The 23,177-nt window shown below is 31.9% G+C and overlaps 1 protein-coding gene across 1 annotated transcript; it reads right to left on the bottom strand.

Annotated features, from left to right (window-relative positions):
* Positions 1–14,293: 14,293 nt before the first annotated feature.
* LOC133181474 (glutathione-specific gamma-glutamylcyclotransferase 1-like) lies at positions 14,294–15,273 on the bottom strand. The gene is made up of 3 exons (XM_061315966.1): positions 15,103–15,273; positions 14,951–14,989; positions 14,294–14,804 (listed from the first exon to the last, which is right to left on the bottom strand). Exons 1-3 carry the CDS (start codon positions 15,271–15,273, stop codon positions 14,364–14,366), a joined length of 651 nt encoding a protein of 216 aa, XP_061171950.1. The 3' UTR covers positions 14,294–14,363.
* Between the last annotated feature and the right edge of the window lie 7,904 nt (positions 15,274–23,177).

Below are 23,177 nucleotides of genomic sequence, written 5' to 3' on the forward strand. Positions count from 1 at the left end.
AGTACGTGTATGTTCGATTTCCCTCAACGTCTGGCATACGCTTTGAAGAAAGAGGTGTTTCATCAACATTTCCGAAACATCCTAATGACATAGATATTTTCAAAATTCACAAACTTTTGTAGATCTATAAAGAACTAAAAAATGCCCACCCTGATATCTTCAATACATGAAGCAAATAGTTCATAATTAATTCTCTTCCAACCTACGCTCTTGATCGGCTTCATCCGGTAGAATCCGAAGTTTCTGTCGGAATCTTACGAACACAGCCGAGCGTGTCCGAGCGTGTGTTATCGCAAGAAGCCCCCCCCCCCCCCCCAATCGTTAATATTGTATTATATTCAGCTGTAATTGATTAATTTTTCCCCCAAGTAGTTCTAAAAAATGTAATCGGTTATCATGAAACATCTTATTATCGCGGATACTTGAAATTTTGATCAATTACAGTTTAGAATTTGACTGTAATCATGATTATTTCCTGATTACTTTTGATTACTTTTAATTCTTCTCAAAATAGTTTGTATATATGGAATCACCATCACCCACTCCCCGCGCTGCCAAAAAGTTATTGAAATGTTTTTACTACCCTAAGTGTGTTCCCCCTTCTTAATGCTTTTTTTTGGGGGGGGGGGGGGTTATTGAACCACTGATAATTTGATGATATTGACATAGATGTATATAAACAATCGAACACCGACTGAACATAGATTTAACATGAATTAAAGCATTTTATCTGGTCAATGTCTTTAAACAAACATAGGGTTAACTGTTTTCGATTGCACAAATTGCATTCAAATTGTTATTCAAACAATAAGAAATGCTCTGAACATTATATGTCCAAGACACCTGCTCTTGAGAGTGTTTTGATATCCCAACTCGGATGAAAGTTCGGTTAAAGCAAAAATGCAAATTATGCATCAATGCAGATTAAGAGTCAATATCAATCATGATTGTATGCAAAACGTCATCGCTGAAAATATTGAAAGGAGAAGAAACACTATTTTTATAATTGTTTAGGAAATCTTAATTTTTGAAAGGAATTTGAATTTGATAACAGAAAGAACACAAGCAGATTTATTTGAACATTTTGACAGCCTTCTGATCTTTTGTTTTTCTTTTAATTTGTTGCGAATTGTTTGCTTTAGTTCGTTTTAATTCTATCGTACGGAAAAATCTAACAAATTACTCCGTCTTATTTGATGATTAAAAATAACTAATTTATAGAGGTGTCTTGAAAGTCTTCCTGATTCCCAATCAGAAAGAAATCAAATTCTGCGAAACTCACTGAGGATATAAAAAGTTAATAAGTCACGGATTTTAAATGACGTTCATGGAAGTTTTACCCTAAAGAACATTTTTTAATATAAACGACGCACATTCAATGTTTTTTGTGAGCTATATTTAATCTGAGGATTACCTCAACGATACGGTTTTACGGAATATCCTATTGATATGCAAATGCAAAAATATTTATCATCCAAACCATTCCTTTAAATCCGTGTATATTATACTTGTTCAACTAAATAGAAATATATTTACCTCGAATAGTAAAATTATTTATAACCACATCTGGTATTCTAATATACCGTTTTATAAATATGACAGTAATAAAGTATCAATGGTAAAGTTCACAACATTTTTGCAATATATAATGTAAAATTTTGTTCATATTTTTGAAAGTTACATTTAAAAAAATAAATATATGCAAAAAAAACTTCATCAGATCTTTGTTATTCAAAATATTTTGAATTTCAAAGAGAAACCCCACCCTATTTATTTTTTTTTATAATCTACATACTCAGCAAGTGTACGTTTCACCAAGAAATACTAGTATATGTAACTGGTATTCAATTAAGGTAACAAAGTATTATTTTCTTTCAACTACATGTATTTGAAATTCAATGATACTGAACAAACTACTAGTATTCAACAAAGTATTATTTTCTTTCAAGTGTTTAGAATTCAATGATACTACGTATGGGAGAAGTACCACGTATTAGGAATAGGGAACTTTACCTTTCTAAATTTATCGCCTTGTCACAATACTACGCAGATGTATACATTTTTACCCAGAATTAGATCGCTTTTCATGGTATATATACTCTCATATACTTTTGCTTTTATTTAAAGACGTTAATCTCCATCAAAACTAAAAAATAAAAAAAAAAAAAAAAAATTAACAGATACTGTAGATATTCATAAAGTATATATAGGGAGCTAACATACAAATATATTTTTAGTATTTTTAGGTTGAGTTTAATTTTTTAGCTCACCTCAACGAAGTTGGGGTAACTTATTATTACTTCTATGCCCTATATCAATCAGAGATGCATGGAGGATGTTTCTAGTGTGTTATTGTACCAGTCAAGGTGTATCAGTCAGATGCTGCAATATCAGCTAAAGAATGACCAGTTTAATGTTTCTGGAGCAGGTTAAAGTTTTTGGAGAAGGTCTCATTTCCAAGTAACTTTAAGTCCTATATTGACCAAACTTGCTCGTATGATACATCTAAGAATGCACACTACCAGGCTTGCTTCGGATGCTGGATCTGACCTATATTTTCCGGATGAGTGACCAGGTTAAAGTTTTTTGGAGAAGATCTCATTTCTAATTAACTATAAGCCCATATTGATCAAACTTGCATGGGTGATACATCTAAGAATGCACACTACTGGACTTGCTTCGGATGCTGGATCTGACTTTCATTTTCCGGATGAGTGACCAGGTTAAAGTTTTTGGAGCAGGTTCATTGCCAAGAAACTATAAGGCCTATCTGAACCAAACTTGCGTAAATGTTGCATCTAGGGATGCACATTACTAGATTATTAGTTTAGTGTGGGACTTAAAGACAACTTAAAGACAACATTCATTGTGAGCTCTGTAATCTCTGATTACCTGCGTTTTCTTTCCAAGATTAAAGCACACGACACCAGTAAGAAGGAATCTTTGTGAAATATCATCAAAGTTTCATTTGTAGCTTCAGAAATATTAACAAGATCAAGTTTAATCTAAACCACTTGGAGTTAATAATTTTTTACAGGCTAATATTCCATAGTTATAAACAAAAAAGGGGGGTATACATCGCAAAATAATTAAAATTGCTTATGCATTGTACCAATATTCAGGGTTGCATATCATAGATTTAAGATGACACAAATCTTTCGTGAATTCCTTAAAAAAAACTTAAAGGGACATAGACACAGATCTGAAGTTAATATTTCTAAAATTTTCTGTATAATATCGTGACTTATATGTTGATATAGCATTTCACACGGAAATATAATAAAAAAAAAAATATTTTATCTGAAAATTATTGAAACCACGAATTTCGGGACGCGTTTGATTAACACATCCTTGTACTTTCACAAAATAAACTTTATCCTTAATACTTAAGAAAAGTAGAATTTTTTTGTGTATTAATAAAAAAATTAAAGATACAGTCCATAATATTGAGTAACCAATGCTTCTTTATTATCTAAACCTGAAGAAGAACTACGCACGCTAACTCTCGATTCCCGCCTACATTTTACACCCATTAAGGCATTTAATTCAAAACTAATGGCAATTTGGCCGTAAAAATTTTGTTGAATGCAAAGAACAGTTCAATGATAATTGATTGAAAATCTTAATGCCGTGTTAAATAGTTAATAAACCCTAATTCCAGCTCTTTAAATACCGGTAAGGGGGGTAGATGATATTTTCCATTGAAATAGGGCTTTGAAGCATCAACACATTTTAAAATATTCTTGGATATGAATAAATGTTCATTAAATCTTTTCTTATGTTTTAAGCATATAAAATTAAACATATATTATTAAGAAAATACAATGTTTTAGTCGTAAAACCCTTTGAAATTGGTGAAAAAATAAGCATTTTTGTGAATTGAACATATTTTATTGACAAAGCCAAAAGGATAAGACACAAGTTCTACAACTTAGATAGTCTTCTCCTTATTCAAAATTTTATAACATTGCCATAATAAAGTACAATTATTCTCAGTAACAATTAGTAGTGTCAAAGACTGTAAGCTCTTTATACCAGAATACAATTCTATATACAAAAATTAAGATTTTTTAGAAAATCTACCACATTCTTTTAAAAAAGTATGAATAACTTTAAAAATTTCTACATTTTGCTGATCAGAAAATGAATTTACACCCCATAATATCAAATGCACATCTATAATGTACAAACAGTTGAATGATAATAAATTACTCATTAGAGAATGTCTTGCTGTTGCATATTTTCTACAAACAAAAAACAAATGGTAGGGATCCTCTATTTGTCCACATGAGCAATTTGGATTGTCTATTAAATTACAGCGAAATAGGTCAGAATTTAAAATACAATTATGTCTTAACCTTGTGTGAATAATATTCCAAAATCTCTTTCCAAAAGAGAAATACTTTGGAGGTTTTACAATATTGCTTGACAAAATTTTTTTTAGTTTTTTGTCTGTAAACATATGTCCCCCCCCCCCCCCCCCCCGTGAAACACAAAAAGCTTTGGTATGAATTTGTGAAATGACAGTCCATATTACCTGTAAAAAGGAATTTTTGTTTCACGGGGGGGGGGGGGGGGGAGATGTTTTAAAAATATTTTCCGTTGATTTCTATAGTGAAAAACACAAGTTTTACCCAAATTATTGAGTTATCTATCTTTGTTTCCCCAAAGAAGTAATGTTTAATGAAAATTCATATAACTATCTATATAAATATGAAAAATCATTCAAATGTGTTAACTTTTGAAAATTGACTTGGAGGTAGGCGGGAGAACAATGCTATCGTTCGCAGTTCTTTGGAAATTTGTTTTTAAGAAATACATGTATTTCTTTTCTCTGGTGATCATAACTTTCACATGTTATCATCAAAATATGTCTTTCAACATCTACCTGGAGACGCTAGCATATTTTTATGAATAATCATAATTCTATTCTTCGCAAGAAGTTTTTAAAGATTTCTTTTTTACGTATTTGTTTTATAATACTAGTAAATAAAACATAAGAGGATTGTACCGAATGGAGTTTTTCAAATGTTGCGGTAATGAGTTATAAATAGTAATTTTTAATGGAAGGAATGTCGCGGTAATTGGTTGTAAATTCTTATGCGTTCTCCCCGTATTACTATTTATGACCCTTTTGTTCTTGATTCCCATGTAAACCGTTGATCAATCCTGACCTCAAAGTCCAAGATTTGAGTACCTATGAATCTTCACTACCTGATCCTGAAGATGCTTGCATATTGATGAAATTGAATTGATTAATATTGATTGATTATATGTTGTTTTACATCTCATTCGAGAATTGCAACTTATATAGAGACGTCACCATATACCGGTGAAGGGCTTCAAATTTAGACCTTTATTCGGCACTCAGAGCCATTGAGCAATGAGGGATCCTTATTGTGCAAACGCCCACCGTGACACGGGACCTCGTTTTTAAGTTCTCACCCGAAAGACCCGCAACTTTCACTTTAAAGTGCCGAGAACTTGGCGAAGGAACAGTTGCTACCTATATTGACAGCCGCGGCGTGTGCGATTACGGAGCGAGCGTTCTACCAATGAAATATGAAGATAACGAACAGTAATCAAGCTCAGAAGTCCATTGAAACAATACAAAATGGGAGTAGAGCAAACACGGACCTCTAAAACTTTAGAGTGGGATCAGGTGCCAAGGTGGAGTAAGGATTCCCTGTCGACCGGTCACACCGGCCGTGTGCTCCTTGTCATGATCGGGCAAGCGGGAAAAAAAAACGTAGACAATTCGGTGTGAAAAATAATGGTCAAACAATTTGTATGAAAAACGTTATTTAACTTTCGACTTAATGATAGATTGTATTTTTTAAGAAAAAATAAACATGAAACAGATGTGTCAAACTCTGTGGTATCTTTTATTTCGAGTTCAAAGGGATATATCGAATCAACGTTGGAATGAAAATGAATACATGTATTGTTAATATTGATAAAACGTCGACATTGTCGATATATCTGAATGTAGGCCACAGCAAGATACTTCTTTTATTCATGAAGAAGTTTTTGATAAATTCTGAATATTCTGCTACATATGAATACAAAAATAGATCTGCTATTAACGGGGCGCAATTAGTATACCCATGGGAATTCCGACAGATTTGTTGGCAGACATGATTTCCAAAAACTACGTAAATATTGTCAATCAGAAACTAAAGCATCTTTTTAATATGACTAACCAAACATCTTTTTGATATGACTAATATGAAACGGCCTTCTATTTAGAAGATCTTTAACGATATTTCCCTGTATATATTCCAGTCTAAAATTTAAAGTTACATAGTGAGTCAAAATCATGTGTTTTTTTAAAGATAGTTATATTATAAACTAAAGATTTATGAGAAATAAGAATAAAGCGACTCGAAGTTTTGAGAACTCATCTGTACTGTAAAGCAAGAAAAGACTGCAAAATGTATAAGTGCCGGAAAAACAAAAGTTGTATCTATCGCGTGGTTGTTATCTTCAATGTCAACAATGTCAAGGTCATGCATCTTTTATTTTTAGCGTGAAACTTGCAAATAACATTGAATTGGAGCAAGCAAAAGTTAGGAATAAGTTCTGGTCATCTTTTTTGAAGGTTGTATCAAAATCCATAGTGATCCGACATTTATGTCTTTGGAATTGAGACCATGGTAACTCCTTTAACTTTTCTGCGCATGCGTACAATAAAGAGGAAGAAGTGAAGCAATATTTTTGTGTTGGGACAAACAAAAATTATTTTAACTTATATTTTTCTCCATAAAAGTAGATTTTTTAGGTTCTGAAATCTGTTATTTTCTGAAATCTAATACTTTCAAGAATTGAATAAAATTTACACGTGTCTTGCAAAAAATCTGCCTTTGTCAATTTTCCCCTTTTTCCGTCACGGTGTCTCTTTAATTTCCCATTGTGCCCCTCCCTACCTCGAGCTCATAATTTAAACAAATTTGAATCAACAATATAGCAGGAAATTTCATCTTTTCTGACCTAGTGAATTTAAAGAAGAATATTTTTTAAAGACACCAATATTTTCTTCATTCTCTTGTTTATCTCTCATTTCAGAAGAAAGTGACCCTTTATTTGCACATACTTTAATCCCCTTTACCCAAAAAAGTTTTATTGAAATTGGTCCAATGGTTCTGGAGAAGAAATCGTTTACAGAAGAACTGAAACAGACAATGGATAAAAGGTTATCAGAAAAGGCCACTCGAATCTTCGGTCCAGGTTAACTAAAAACAGTTCATTGTTCTGCAAGAATTTCTAAAGATTTAACAAGATAGAAATCAAATAGCTTTTCCTTTTACAATCATCATTTAGCTTTCAAAACACTGATTTGCTATAAACATAATTTCTTTTCTATCCTGACAAGTTTTTTTTTTTTTTTTTTTTTTTTTTTTTTTTTTTTTTTTTTACAGAACAATTTTATTAATTGTAAACGAATTGTTAGTATATCCACTCTCAATTTTTCAATTATAAAGAGTTAAGAAAATAAATAAAAATGTGTCCACAGATCATCAGAAAAGCTTCCAAAATAAGTCAACGATTTAAAGAAATTGAAACCTTTCATCAAACACCTTTTAGTTTTATATCTTAAAACTAATAGCAAGACCGGATTGAATAGCATTTATCATATAAAATCTGAAAATGAAATAGAAATATGATTCCCCAACCCTCAAAGCTAAAGTGAATAATGAAATTGAAATTATTAGAAATATTTTTTTTAAATTTTATAATAGATGTTGAATCCAACTATCCTCCAAAAGTGATCCCGAAATGTCGCTCCGGTCTTTAGGTGACAATAAAGTAATCTGCTACAGTAAGTTCATTTGTGGACTAGATATTCCATATAGTTCATTGCACAAAAATTAAATCCCTGGCTTATTTTAAATCATTTAAAACTGATTGACTATGGTCATTAGGAGCCAACTTAGAGTTTGCAAAAATCTATAACTAAAATATTTGCCTCTTCAAAAGGAAGTGAAGCTAATAAGAAATGAGATATACGTATATATTTTATTTGAATATTTTAGTAATTATTCTCTCTCTCTCTCTCTCTCTCTCTCTCTCGTAAGTTATCATATTTTGTGAATTGTTTGCTTCGATTTATTTTAAAGGTGCTTGGACACAGATTTGAAGTTAATATTTTCTCAAATTTTCTGTATAATTTCATGACTTATATGTTGCTATAGCATTTCATACTAAAATATAATAAAAATCTTGTTTCATCTCGAAGTTATTGAAACTTCAAATTTCTGGACGCGTTTGATTGACACATTCTTGCACTTTCACAAATTTTAATTTTATTCTTAATACTTAAGAATAGTGGCAATTTTGTTTTGTATTAATGAAAAATATTAAAACTATAATCCAGAAAATTCAGAGTAGAAATGTTCGAAAGCAAAACCCACTCACAGTATTGTCAGTCCGTGCTCAGTGGTGCAGACTTTAACAATTGAACACACCCGGTGAATCGTAAACATTAACAATAATAATAGCTCGTGCCCTGTTTACAAAAACAGTTTACGTTTCACGGGTGTATTCAATTTGTTAAACTCTGTACACAACACTGAGCACGGGCTGACGATATTAGTGAGGAGGTTTGCTTTCGCACATTTCTACTCTGAATTTTCTGGATTATAGATGTAATGTTTTTCATTAATACACAACAAAATCGCTTCTTTTCTTGAATATTAAGGATAAAGATAAAATTTGTGAAAGTGCAAGGATGTGTTTATCAAACGCGTCCAGGAATTCGTAGTTCCAATAATTTCCAGATAAAATTAGTTTTTAATTATATTTTCGTGTGAAATGCTATTGCAATATATAAGTCATGATATTATACAGAAAATTTGAGAAAATATTAACTTCAAATCTGTGTCTAAGCACCTTTAAATCAATCGAACCAGAAGGTCGGAAATAAGCATACCTTCTAAGTTATAATTTAAAAATAATTAATTTGAAGGTGGTACTAAAACTGTTAAAAGTCTTCCTGATTTACAAATCAGCAACAAAATCAAATTCTGCGAAACCCGTTGCTTAAAAAAAAACAAAACAAAACATATCGACAAGTCACAAATATTAAATTACGTTCATGAACTTTAATCTTAAACTAATTGCCCCTTAAAGGAGGTTTTAAATAGAAATGATGCAAGTTTAAATATAGCAACGGAGGAGTAACACGAATTGAACAGTGCATCTCATCGACATGATATACATTTTAGATATCGATTCATTAACCAAACGATTCCTTACGATGAACATTAATTGTGCTCCTATATTAACCGACCTGTTTTTATATTCCTAAGAAGCAGAATTTATGAAAAACTTCTAAATGAGAAGAAGGAAACACTTGCTGTGGCCTTCAGCTCGACATTTAGATATACTGACGACTTTTATCAATTAACAATAGTTACTTCCATTCATACGTCGACTCGATATATCCCAGTGAATACATATAAAGTCGTTCTTGTCAATGCATCAGTGATTGACTTCAACATTGATCTGTAAATGATTGTCAGATTTTATACTTCAGAGGTTATTATATTTTTAATACGTACATGATTTGATCGATACATGTAGCTCTACACCCCTATGGTTTAATAAGAAAAAAACCCCTCAAGACATCTACCTGTATTATCAATTTTTTCTATCGCATGTTAAATTCACGATTTAATGATATAATTTCCAAATCTCATTTCAAGGGGAAAAAAAACAACAGATAAATATACCCTTAACAAGTAATGAATGTCAGAGTGATTATAAAATCACATTTTTAGCCGGGCTTTGCTGAAAGCAAAGTCCTGGCTGTAGGCATCGTGATCGACTGCCTTACTATAAATAGCACATGTTCAGAAAAGTAAACAAAAAGCCTAACAGCGTCAAAGCAGACGCTTCCGATAAACAAAATAGTCACATTGAAAGACGATTCTTAAACAAATATTTTTAACATCTCAATCTACGGAAACGATTGATCAATATTTTTGTTTGAGAATTAAATTGAAAGAGGAATTAGATATTTACGTTATTAGAGTTATCGTGATATAACAATTTGTGCACATACGCTGCTGAATGCATATTGTAAGCGAACTATTTTCAGTTAGCGCGGGCTTTTCGACAGGTTGCCTATATTGAATTGTTAAAGAATTTCATATCGTTTTCGTCGATGTTATGTGAGTGGTTATATTCTCTGTTTTGTCTTTCAGCAAATAAATAGATAAGTAAATTGGAGTTTGGAGAATTAATGTGCGTTATGCCTGAATCAATTAAGTCGCCTAGCTGACAATTGTACATGGTGTATCTGGTGTATCTAGTTGGCGATAAAAGTACTGTTTGTTTGAAACTTATAATTAAAGAATATCTCTAAAAATATGTGCATTACTTTAACTATGAATTACATAAATTATTAAACCAATATGAATTTAATTTTTTTAAAATTAAATTCTAATTCAAATCTATCTAAAGAAAAATCAGCAAACCATATGGTTCAACATTCATTAAAAAAAAGTTTGGCAATTGATAGACAAATATTTTTTGTAAAAAAAATAATTGTTTTCTTAAATGTTTAAATTAGTGACCTTAAATGTTTAAATTAGTGACATTAAATAAAACAAATGACTTATATATTCCCCTCACTAGCTATACGTTATTGGTAGAATAAAAAAAAATCATATTTTTTGTTCGTTTACTGATATTATAGCATAATTAGTCTGACCCATATTTATTTACGTCTGTGGTGATGTATAAACAGTAATTTAAGCTCATTGACAATGTCGTGATATCTGTAATTGATTTTAAGATCAGTATAGCATTAATGTGTCTTGAATGGCAAGAAATTTAACGTAATAATGAATTTCAAAACATCGGTGGTCATTTATCAGATGTAATTTGGTACGATCCTGTGTTAATTCCTGCTGATATTTTCCGGGTTGATCTTGTGAAAACAGCTTAATAGGAGACAATTTATTAAATTTTTCCTCTCAAAATAATTTAAAAAGGATGATTTTATTATTATATTAACAGTATGAAATAACAGCGAACACCGACTACTTGCAGCAAACAAGTGCGCCGCCATTACGAATTCGTAAAACAAAGAGACAGTTACGGAAACTCGTAATTTTCTGAAATGAAAAGGGGTAGGAGATCAGTGGGGTATAACCGGAAATAAACAATTTTTTTAGCCTAATGATGTATGTATGTAAATATTGACGAAGATTAATCTTACAGTCGTAATACTGGTAATGCTGAAATGTTTTCAATATATTACTACTCAAATAAAAAAGTTAAAATTTGAATGCGTTTAAAGAAAAGGGTTTGAAAATATGGTATTACTTCGATAACACTGAATGCAATTAAAATAACTTTCTCCTTTCTAATAAATAATTTCGAACAAAAATCCTTATGATGGTTAAGATCTTGTGTAAAGGTGATTTAAATGAAGTTCAAAACTAATTGTTTTCTTTCAGAATATGAAATAAACAATGCGATTCCATTTGGTTAATATTTTAATTTAAAAGTTTTAATTTAGATGACTGGGATAAAGATTTATAGTCTGTGAAGCATGGAATATAAATAAATAAAAATGTAAAATTTAAGATAGAAATTTCATGTGAATATGTTTTAATTATGTTTAATATATTAATTATTTATACACATTGAACAATCAATTTAGCGTCAAAAATTTTTATGCTTACAAATTCAGATCAAATTTTTAGTGAAAAGTCAATGGTATGTTTTGAATGTGAAAATTTTGTTTGAGACTTCTCACCTTGGATTCATCTCGTATGTGCTCCCAAAGCGCTTTACAGTATATTGAGCGTACGCGCGCATTCAAAAAAATTGGTCTAAAAACATATGCAAGCTCTCAAGGGTGCTGGGAAATAAAAATCGTTTATGTTAATATATAATTTAAAAAAATACAACATATGAAAATGTTCATTAGTCTTTATCTAAGTACAACACATTATAATTGTTCAGAAAAAGTTGGTTAGTCTTTGCTTCAAAACTTTCAGTTCAGAATGAAGAGCCATCTATGTACGAGCCATAAAGACCTGAATATATCATGATTTTCTCAGGCAATGACCATTTTGGCCGAACCTGGAACTAGACCTAGACTCATATTCATGTCATAAAAATTAGATAATTATAATTTTCGTGCAGCTGGTTTCCTAGAGGACCAAAAATAAAAAATAGTTCTTTTCTGATTAATACAGGCATGTAGTATCGTTTTTAAAGGAGAAAAAAGGAAAATTGTCCAAACCCGAGAATACTTTTCCGTTGGAGAAGGAGTAGGGGTGGGCTACAACTTACTTTCACATTTCGAATTTCATTAATGCATTACCAAATTACCGTAATTTTAATATGCTACAATAAAATGATGGGTACAATCTTATTAAAATTAGATCATCCATTTTGCTTTAGTAAATCTGTTCGTCGCTCGTGACAAATACCTGGTATATATTACGAAGAGTGAGATGAAAGTTCTAATTGAAATTTGATTGCGAAGAGTCAATCAACCTTTCAATGTACATTGTCCATTGTAAAAGTTTATGTTTGAAAAATGTTGACACCCCTAGCTCCTCCGATACTATGTGCCTGTATGAATCAGCAAAACCACTCAAAGTGCACTGTCACCATGCTTAACCATTGTGAGCTTAATGTTTAGAAAGGTATAAATGTATTTTCATTAAAAATATCACCTAGTCCTATCCTGGGGTCTTAACGTTGGGTTCTGGACCTTTAATCTTAATTATTGGTAGATGGTTTATTGTTAATCATAATCACACAAACTCTACCTGTTAAATATCAATGGTCAGAAAGAAAGATTTTCAAATATGTACTAATTTAGGATTAGACAATATACTCGAGCATATTAAAGCCCGGCTTTCAGTACTTTCAGTACTTTGATTTATGTGAAGCTGATCTAAGGAAGACAAAAAGCATGTTTAGCAAAATTACCGTTAATTCTGTCATCAGTGTGTCAGATATGTCATTTTGTCCAAAACAAATCTACATAATGGACAGCGAGACATTTGCAATGCTTTATTTTTAAAATTCAATTTTGAGCGCATTCTGAAACACAGTAATTAAATACCTAGGGACATTAAATCAGAAAACTTGGCAGATATCAGATATACTACGCATTGTTGATTTCTCCTTCTAGGAAATGAATACTTCCTGTTCTAGAACAGATAAACATAAATAATTATTTGTTTATTACCTTTCTTGTTTGCACCTATGACTACCTCTAAAGTCTTCCTGGCCGATGATCTTACGTATGGATCAACGATTGACTTCAATACTGATCTGATTATGTAGGGTTTTTGTCCAGGAGTTTTAATCAATTCAAATTTAAATTATTGTTCGGTTAATTTTGAAGAAGAAAAATCTATTTACATGTGCGCCTAGGTTTTATCATTTTTTTTTCCACAATGAAGAGCCCGCTTCTTACTCAGTCATATATATACCTTGCTCTTTATCTCAGGAAAGTCTGTCAACATGGATCATAAACATTTGTAGATTTATTAAAATGGATCTTGCATAAGCGAAAAATGTGTCTTAGCTCAATAACATATCTAGTAAAATTAATTTTTTTTAAACGTAACATAAAATCATAAGCTAATTATGAATTAGCAAAATAGTTTGTTTATGCCGTGATCTAAATAGTTACAGATGTTATCTTTGCCAAGGAGAGTAAAAATAACGGAAAGGAAGATATTTACAATGCTTTATTTTGCAAATCTCTACAACAACCAGTAAAGCTATAGAAAGTTTATACCCAAAGACTGATTATCTATTGTTTGACTATTATTATACTCATGTACTCTTGATCCTGTCATTTACCACATAGAACAGATTTACATTTTTAAATATAAACATGTTTGAAGAATACATACAAGCAATTGATATTCAGTCATATTTCTACATGTATTTGTTTACATGTGATTTTACATTTTTAAATATAAACATGTTTGAAGAATACATACAAGCAATTGATATTCAGTCATATTTCTACATGTATTTGTTTACATGTGATTTTAATCTTTCTGATTCGATAAACTCGTTTAGGTAGCATGCAGTCACAAACGATGTTCAAAAAATGCGTATACCAATGAATTTGCATGACAATCTTATTATTATGATTGAAATGTTTTGACAATTGAATACATTAAATGTTGAAATATTTAAAAGTAAATATTAACACTTGTAATGAAAATAAAAGCTTATATTAAACTGTTAATATGTTTATATCGAAACAATTACAATACTTTTGAGTGCTTGAGTATTGACTTTACCTATGCGAGTTTAAACAAAGCCAAAAAATGATCGCAGTGCTGCAAAAAATATTTTCAGAGTTTTCATCATTATACGTGGTAAGTATTGTTTTCCATTTGTTGAAAATATGTGACAACACTTTCAGAGTGATTTCCTAGTCTTTCCTGCACTTTTTTATCAAGTAGAAATAAATGCTGATCATTTTCCTTTGGGAAATAATGCCGCACAAAGTACGCCAATTTAATGACGTATTCTGCATTGGTTCCAGCTTTCCCTCGTGCCGCAACCACTTGCTTGGCGATGTGTTCCACGTCATCATGCGGATCGTCCGACATGGGTCCTACATAGAGATCATTGTCCTTAGTAGCATTAAAAACAAGAACTTTGGAGTGAACACCTTCTTCGTTGTAGAACGTGGTGTAAAATGACGTGTATCCTCCCAGCACAGTTTCTCGTACATTCAGTTTCTCTTTGACTTCCTGAATATTGGAGGATCCAACTATAGTGAACTTAACGCCCCAGAGAATATCCTAGATTTCAAATGAGAATTACAAAAACAGAAATGAGACACTAAAATTTCTCTGTTTCTTTTATTTAAATTTTTTTTATTATATTGTGATATTAAGCTGGTTATCTTTTATTACCCGGATTACAAAGAACCCCATATGTTACTCACATCTTCCTTTGTTTCATGCAAAATTGCAACTCTTCCAGGCTGAAAAGAAACACAATACTCTTTATAAAATAGAGGGATGAATTCAAAAATTATTATTGGAGAATCTTTCTATTATATGTTGACGGATAATAAACTATAAACAAACAAATAACCTTTTCCTCCGTGCCTCGATGTGTTTTATTTTCCTGCCAAAACTTCCTCTGGACACCTTTTATAAAACCTAATCCTTTCTGGGAAAACTTGAAATCATGTTTCCACAGAAGTGACCCATACCCAAAAAATTCGAATACTTCGTCAGAAGTCTCTTCGTTGTTGTTAAACATGATCTCTGAGTGTCTAAGACATCGTCGACCGTGCACGGAATTTATACCTCTCCATAAACATTTCCAGGGATAAACCCTATTAGTGGCATCTATATTTAAAATCCGTGAAAATCACCATACTTGCGAGTTTTCATAATGAACCTCTTTGGTACCTGCACTGCACTTTCAGTTTCAATTATTTCGGATGATAAGGTGACAAGTACACTTAATTAGAATTACCTTTTTAATATTAGACTGAACTTCCGGATTGCTTGGATTACAGTCATTAACCTAGACACGGTTCAAGAATTTACCACATATCGAACAAAGATATTCTTGGAATTTACTTCTACTTAATTAAAATCCAGGTTTTGTTTGTCCGACTCAATGATGTTTCTAAAACATTTATATTCTACGCAATAGCTGTTCGTGTTTAGGCGGGTGAGACCGGTCGGCAGGAGATGCTCACTCCTCCATGGCACCTGATCCCACCTCTGATGTTTGGAGGTCCGTGTTTGCTCTGCTCCTATTTTGTATTGTTTAATGGACGTTTGAGCTTGAATACTGTTCGTTATCTCCATATATTTCATCATTGCAGCTGTAAATTATATCTGACTGTAATCTTTCAATGCAGAAAAGAGACAAATTTGTGTTTACTAACATATACATGTATTTCAAATTTTTTTTTCGCTTTGGGATCTCTCATAAGATTCTTTGATGAATAATGAACTTAAGGTATAGATAGCTAATTATTCTGACACAGGAAGAATTTTTTCCTGAAAGGTACAATGATGAACTGTTCCATGTGAATAAAAATGCTATGGAACACACCCATCTTGTTAAAACTTTCTTTACTCTTATTTGATGTACACATACCACAAAGTGCTATCGGTATTGTTATTTAGTAGCTAAAGATAATTACACTTTTTTTAGCTACATCAACATGCATAATGAAGACTGACACTTTATGTACGAAAAAATTCGGTTAATAGAAATACTTTCCCTGAATAATGTAACAATCGTGTGTAACAGAAAGTCTCGATAAGAAACCGACACACCAGTATTTTTATTGCACTGTCACATTTATTTCCTTGACTTTCGTCTTGGTAACGTACTGATCGATAGGACTATTCAAGAAGTAACAACATGAATTATGATTTCAAGGGGGTTTCTTACTGAAAGTTATTTGAAACTTGACAAAGAGACATTATTTCATTTAAATGTATTAAAATATCCCCTCTCTTAATGATTTTTGAAACAATTAGCATTACTTTTAAATTAATTTTTTGGGGGAGGGTAAAACATTTGCACCTTTTTTTTTGCCTACAACACACGGTTAAACCATTAACCTTTCAGGGAAAATACATCCCGTTTTGGGATATTTAGCCACCTCTTCAATAAAGGTTTGTATAAAAATATAAATGTTAAATTCAAGTTGTTTCTTTAGCTTGGGTCTACACAAATGTTTTTATGTTAGTTTCCTTATCATTGACTTTTCAGTACTCAATCTCTAGATGGATCAGTTTAGATTATCGGGTGAAGTATGGTTAAGCTGATTAATCGACGTCGTTCTTCGCCTTTGTAATATCTTCTACCCCATTGATTTAGTTTTGCATGAAAACGAAGAGTAACGAAGTGTGAACTTCCTTAGAAAATTTAATTATTTGATATAAATCCCTTATCTAACTGGGGTCAAATTTTAGAGGAATGTGGAAAAATACAGGTTCGAAACGTGGGGATTTGGTTTCATGGTTGATTAGGAAACACATTTCTGTAATTTAAAATTAAAACATTTGGTGAAGAACATGAATTTATAAATCTCTTCATACTACTAAAAGAACAATATTTTAATTCCAGAGAAAATTAGTATTTCACAATAGACAGGTAGATACATTAATTTGCATGGTTGTCTGTCTGTATATCTATCAGGAAGTTATGACCAGGCCGAAATTCCTGAACCTTCATAAAAAGGATTCGAATTAAAGTACGTAAATGCTCATGTTAATGTTAACATGTTAACATTATTTACAAATTGAATTGTCTACGACTTTTCCGGGTTTTTATTCTCTCCTAAATCAAGACATGGAGCACATGGTGGATGTGACTAGTCGGCAGGGGATGCTCACTCCACCATGGCACCTGATTCCACCTCTGATGTTTTTGGAGGTCCCTGTTTGCTCTGCTTCCGATTTGTATTGTATTAATAGACTTTGAGCTTGAATGCTGTTCGTTATCTCAATATTTCATTTAAGTCATATCTCAAAAACTTGGTGAATATTACTGACCAAGGGGATTAGAATCACATATAGTGTCTAGGCCATAATTCATGAACTCTGGATTGGAACGGACGCAAACTTTAATATGTAATTTTGACCTTATGACTTGAAGGATTTAATCTAGATTCAAGGCCATCTCGGTCGATTGGGAAATGTAAAGTAAAATATATTCGGGTGTTAGCTTTGATTGGAATGAATTCAGTGAGTATGTTGATGCTTTTGACGCAAAGGCGTATCTTTACCTTGGCTCAAGGTCAATCTAAAAGGTCCTGTTGATGTTATCCAGGTCAAAAAATGAGTGGCCAGGGAGTGTAATTGGGGTAAAGGGGGAACATCCAATTTTTTTAAAGCAACAACTAGTTAAACTTTATGATAACAAATCCATCCATGTGTACATTAACATCATACTTTGTTAGTGTTTTTTTAAATTATCCATGTTAAACGTTGCTGCATTTGCTCTTGTCAATTCATGTCATATATTTTTTCCCTTTTTTTTGCATATATGCTATAATTTTTATATACAGTACCTATTTATATTTTTAATTTTCTGATTTATAACTTTCCAGGTGATAATATTAAATCCAAATCTACGCTACGCATGGAATCATTCAACTAAAATTTCCGACCCATGTTTTATAGCAAGATAATTTATAAGATCACCCTAGGATCAAGTAACATAGAAATGGTTAATTGTGATATCTGTCTAACAGTAACAGTGTTGTAAAATTTTGTGGGAAACTTTTATCGCAACTTCCTTTTACATTCAACCTCGAAAATGAACATGTAGGTTAATCAATGCTAATCCTTCAATGCAGCAATATTATTTTTTAAAATTAAAGTCGTCATTTTTCTTATCCGCTATTATGCTTTTTTTAAAGGATGGAATGCTACTCATCATTTATTATTTAAATACCTAAAACCATTTTTAAAGCGACAAACTTTTTTTGGATAGAAATATTTGTAGCTTAATTTCGAACTGATTTTAAAGCACAACGATTTCTTTTTTTCTAAATTCAATATACAAAATTCGAATCCATTTATTTATTTTAAATTGTTTCCCCTTCTAATAAATTGTCATTGCAAGCTTAAAATGTGTATATATTGGAAACTGAAACATGAAAACCCATTCCCCATAAACCTGAAACATTTCATAGGATTGTACTGTTATATACACAGTTTCATTACATGCACCTGGAATACAAAGTGTCAAAAGGTATTTCAACTGAGTTGCTTCTATTCATAAACATCCATACGTGCTTCCCTATCTTAATACCATGGAGTATTATTTGTTTTTCCTGGAAGTTGAATGACGTACTTAGAAAACTGCTATGTCGAGGATATGGATGTTTGTATATTTTAAGAAACGTTGTTTTTGACCATATTCGGAAAATATCTCAAGAGAATCAAAATTAACACACTGTGAGTTTTTTTTAATAAATCACCTTATTTTATTTAATTTACTTATTTTTGTTGTTGATGTTATTAAAATACTGCTTGGCTTTATTGATTGAACCTGTAAACAACATATGACCACAAATGGATTTTCCGTTAAAGGACCACTTATTGAATGCATGACTTTATCTTTTAAAACTTCTTAATATCATGATTCCATCATGGGAATTATGGCGTCTTCAGAAAAGATATCTTTGTCAAGAGAGAAACATTGGAGTGTATATATTTTGGTCTGAATTTATATATACCGCTATCCCAGTACATTTTCAAGTGTATTTAAATTACCGGTAAAACGAATATCCTGATTCAATTACTATGAACGTCAAGGGTGAAAAAAACTGAATTTATCATTTTAAAAACAGTAATGTGTCAAATTACAGGACATATTTTTTCAACATCCTCCTTAAGCTAATTATTTATTTAATATGTATAAAGTATAGCTGATAAATAATAATTGTAGGGTTATAAGAACAAAAAAGTTTTTTTTTCTTTATTCATATCTTCATTTGTTTTGAATAAAATCGAGAATCGTCCTCCATCGTCATCAAAATTGACAAACGTACGCTTTACACATAGATTAACCTTGCGGTTCTTATACGTACATATACTAAGCTTTATTCTTCAATTTTCATAGGACGGATAATTGTATTCAAAATATTGATAAGGTTTTAAAATAAGAGTAAAAAAGAGGGAAAAAAAACCTTTCCCTTCGTTCCTCGGTGTGTTTGATTCTCCTGTCAGAACTTCCTTGTAAAGCCCTTAATATAACCAAACTCCTTCCTGGAAAACTTGAAATCATGTTTCCATAGAAGTGACCCGTACCCAAAGAAGTGAAATGATTCTACATCACCGTCAGACCACTCCAGACCATTAGTTATAAAGTGTTTGCTTTTACTCTGAAATTCAAACGTCTCCAATTGTCCACTCATGTCCATCAGTTTTGTTTATAGTAATGTCCAAGAAAAAAAAGTCCAAGCAAAGAAAGTAAATCAAGTGATTCGAGTCTTAACATGGGACAAATTTTTCACCTCGATTAAAGTGTGATGTAAATTTGAGTTCTCCAATTTCATTTTCCAGTTACCCATGAAACCATCCAGCCATGTTTTGAACAAAACATTTTCTTGGAAATTTAAAATATTATGATATGTAAGGATTTAAATTTTCATGCTCTACTCCTTCATAAATACTAACAATCAAAGGAGAGGTTCTTCTTCATCTATACAGAGAGAGAGAAAAAAAAGAGAGAGAGAACCTCTTCATAGACATCATGTTAACGCATTTTGAGTTTGTTATCTTGAAATGTTATTCAATTTTTTCCCAACTTTACATTGTAAATAATGGTAATGTTTATATTTTTTTCTTGATGTGTGTTTTTTTTTTACAACACATCTACGTGGATATAATGAAAACATGCCATTAATGTATACAAAATGTATAGACGAAATCCACTAGAGTGCAGATACTGATATGTAATTCTACTGTTTGAAAACTTGAGATCTAATATTAGAACATAGAATCGACGTAATTTCATACATATTTTGGATTCTGTAGACGATTTCGCCAGGCGTTGGGTCAGACATGAAAAAGAGGACCTTGACACTTTGTCAGAATGGATTAAATGTATCAGATGTATGTTAAAATCTCGCATTAAGCGATTGAGGGGCAGTATGAAAACCATCTATCCTTCTGTATTCAATAATTCAGAAGTGAAAAAAGAATTGGATAGATTACAAGATCAGTACGTACTGGTCCCTACTGACAAGACAGGTAACAACATCGTCTTTGTTTGTAAGGCTCATTATATAAATTGTATATTAGAGGAACTAAGATTTATAAATGATACGATATGATGATATGATATGATTCTACAAATGATAACCCAACTTATACCCATAGCTCCCTTTCTAAGGAGGAAATTCTTCAAAATCATATGTCAGTTTTAGATATTTTTAATATTCCCAACAACCAAAATGAATTTGAATTACCATATCTATATTGGATCCCGATACTTCATAAAAATCCTTACAAACAAAGATACATAGCGGGTTCCCGTAAATGTTTTACCAAGCTTCTTTCTTTACTCCTCACTAAGATATTATTAGTAGTGAAGGAGAAACTTTGAGTACTGTGCAACAATATATTCGAGAAATGGTGTAAATCAAATGTGGATACTAAAAAATTCCAAGGAAGTTTTGGAACATTTGAAATCACAAAATTTTACCAAAATCAACAACATAAAAACTTACGACTTTTCAACTTTATATACAACTATTCCCCACGGTAAATTAAAGTCAAGACTTTCTGACATCGTTGAAAAAAAGCTTTTTCAATAAAAATGGAACTCATAAATTTACTTACCTTGTTATTGGTCATTTACAAAATTATTTTGTTAAAAAGCACTCTGATTGTACACAAAAGTACTCTGAAGTTGACATTTAAAAGATGCTCGAGTTTCTGATCGACAATTTCTATGTGGTTTTTGGAGACCAGGTCTTCCAACAATCTATTGGAATTCCAATGGGTACCAATTGCGCCCCGCTATTAGCAGACCTATTTTTGTATTCATATGAAGCAGAGTTTGTTCAAAATCTTTTACGTGAAAAGAAGAAAACACTTGCTGTGGCCTTCAACTCGACATTTAGATACATCGACGACGTATTGTCAATTAACAATGGTTATTTCCATTCTTTTTCGACTCGATAGATCCCAGTGAGCTTGAGATAAAAGATACCACAGAGTCTGACACATTTGTTTCATATTTGGATATTTTACTAGAAAAAGTCGTAAATCGTAACCTAACAACAAAGCTTTATACTAAACGTGATAACTTTTCAATTGTCAACTTCCCTTACTTATGTAGCAATATACCCTTATCACCTGCATATGGGGTTTATGTCTCTCAGTTGATTCGATACGCCAGAGTATGAACAAATTCTAAAACGAGGCAAGCTATTGACAAACAAGTTGATGACAGTCTCGTTTGTTTGTTTGTTTGTTTGTTTATTGTTTAACGTCCCTCTCGAGAATTTTTCACTCATATGGAGACGCCACCACTTGCCGGTGGAGAGCTGCAAATTTTGTCCTATACTCGGCACTTAGGGCCATTGAGCAGTGAGGGATCTTTTTCGTGCCAGCACCTACTGCGACACGGGACCTCGGTTTATACAGTCTCATCCGAAGGACCGGTCTCCATGTCCCACAGTGGGATTCGAACCCGCGACGTAAGGACCAACTCCTTACTTCGCGACTCTAGAGCAGACGCTCTCACCACTGCTCCACGCGGGCGACCAGTCTCGTTTGAAGTCATCATTTCGCAAAGTTTTATGGTCGATACAATGACCTTGTCAGCACATACAACCTTTCATTAAGTCAAATGCTGACTTGCGTTTTTCATACTAATTGTTAGACCATTATTTATACCCTGAACTGTCTATGGATTTTTCCGTTTTTTCCCGGCCATGACAAGGAACACACGGTGGGTGTAACCGGTCGGCAGGGACTGCTAACTCCTCCATGGCACCTGATTTCACCTCTAAATTTTGAGGTCCGTGTTTGCTCTGCTCCAAACTTGTATCGTTTCATCGGACTTTCGAGATTGAATACTGTTCGTTATCTTCATATTTCATAATACAAGCAGTACGTATACTTTTCAGTGCAATAACGCAGAGAAGTACTAGTATATATATATAATCTCAATTACCAATTTAATTATACACCGTAGCAAAAGTTGATTCTATATAAATATATCAGAAATGCTGATATTACTGTAATTATTAAGACCAGACTTTAAACATTTTTGAAATAATAAAGCTGCAGGAAAAAATTATATTTGAGTAATATTATTTTTATGACTTAGATGTTGATGCTTTACGACTTAGATTTCTATGATTGCTAGGGATGGAGTTTTTTTACGTATGCAGGTGATAAATGTATATTGCTGCATAAGTAAGGGAAGTTGACGGATTAATATGAAATGGAATTCATGCAACTGATTTTAAATAATTTCATTTCAGTAACTGATGGTACGTTAATTTTTTATGTATCTCAGATTTATTGATGCCGTTCACATATTAATATCAACAAGAAAGATTGTGTAAATATAGAAAAATAATTGTCTCCATCAGTGAAGTTTAGCAGGTGCATTGTTGTTTTTGTATTCATTCAGCTATCAGAAAGACAAACAAGTGATGGTATTAG

The sequence above is a fragment of the Saccostrea echinata genome, unplaced genomic scaffold (assembly GCF_033153115.1).
Source record: "Saccostrea echinata isolate AGI-Se365-2 ecotype Australia unplaced genomic scaffold, CSIRO_AGI_Sech_v1 ptg000009l, whole genome shotgun sequence".
NCBI classification, from domain to species: Eukaryota; Metazoa; Mollusca; class Bivalvia; order Ostreida; family Ostreidae; genus Saccostrea; species Saccostrea echinata.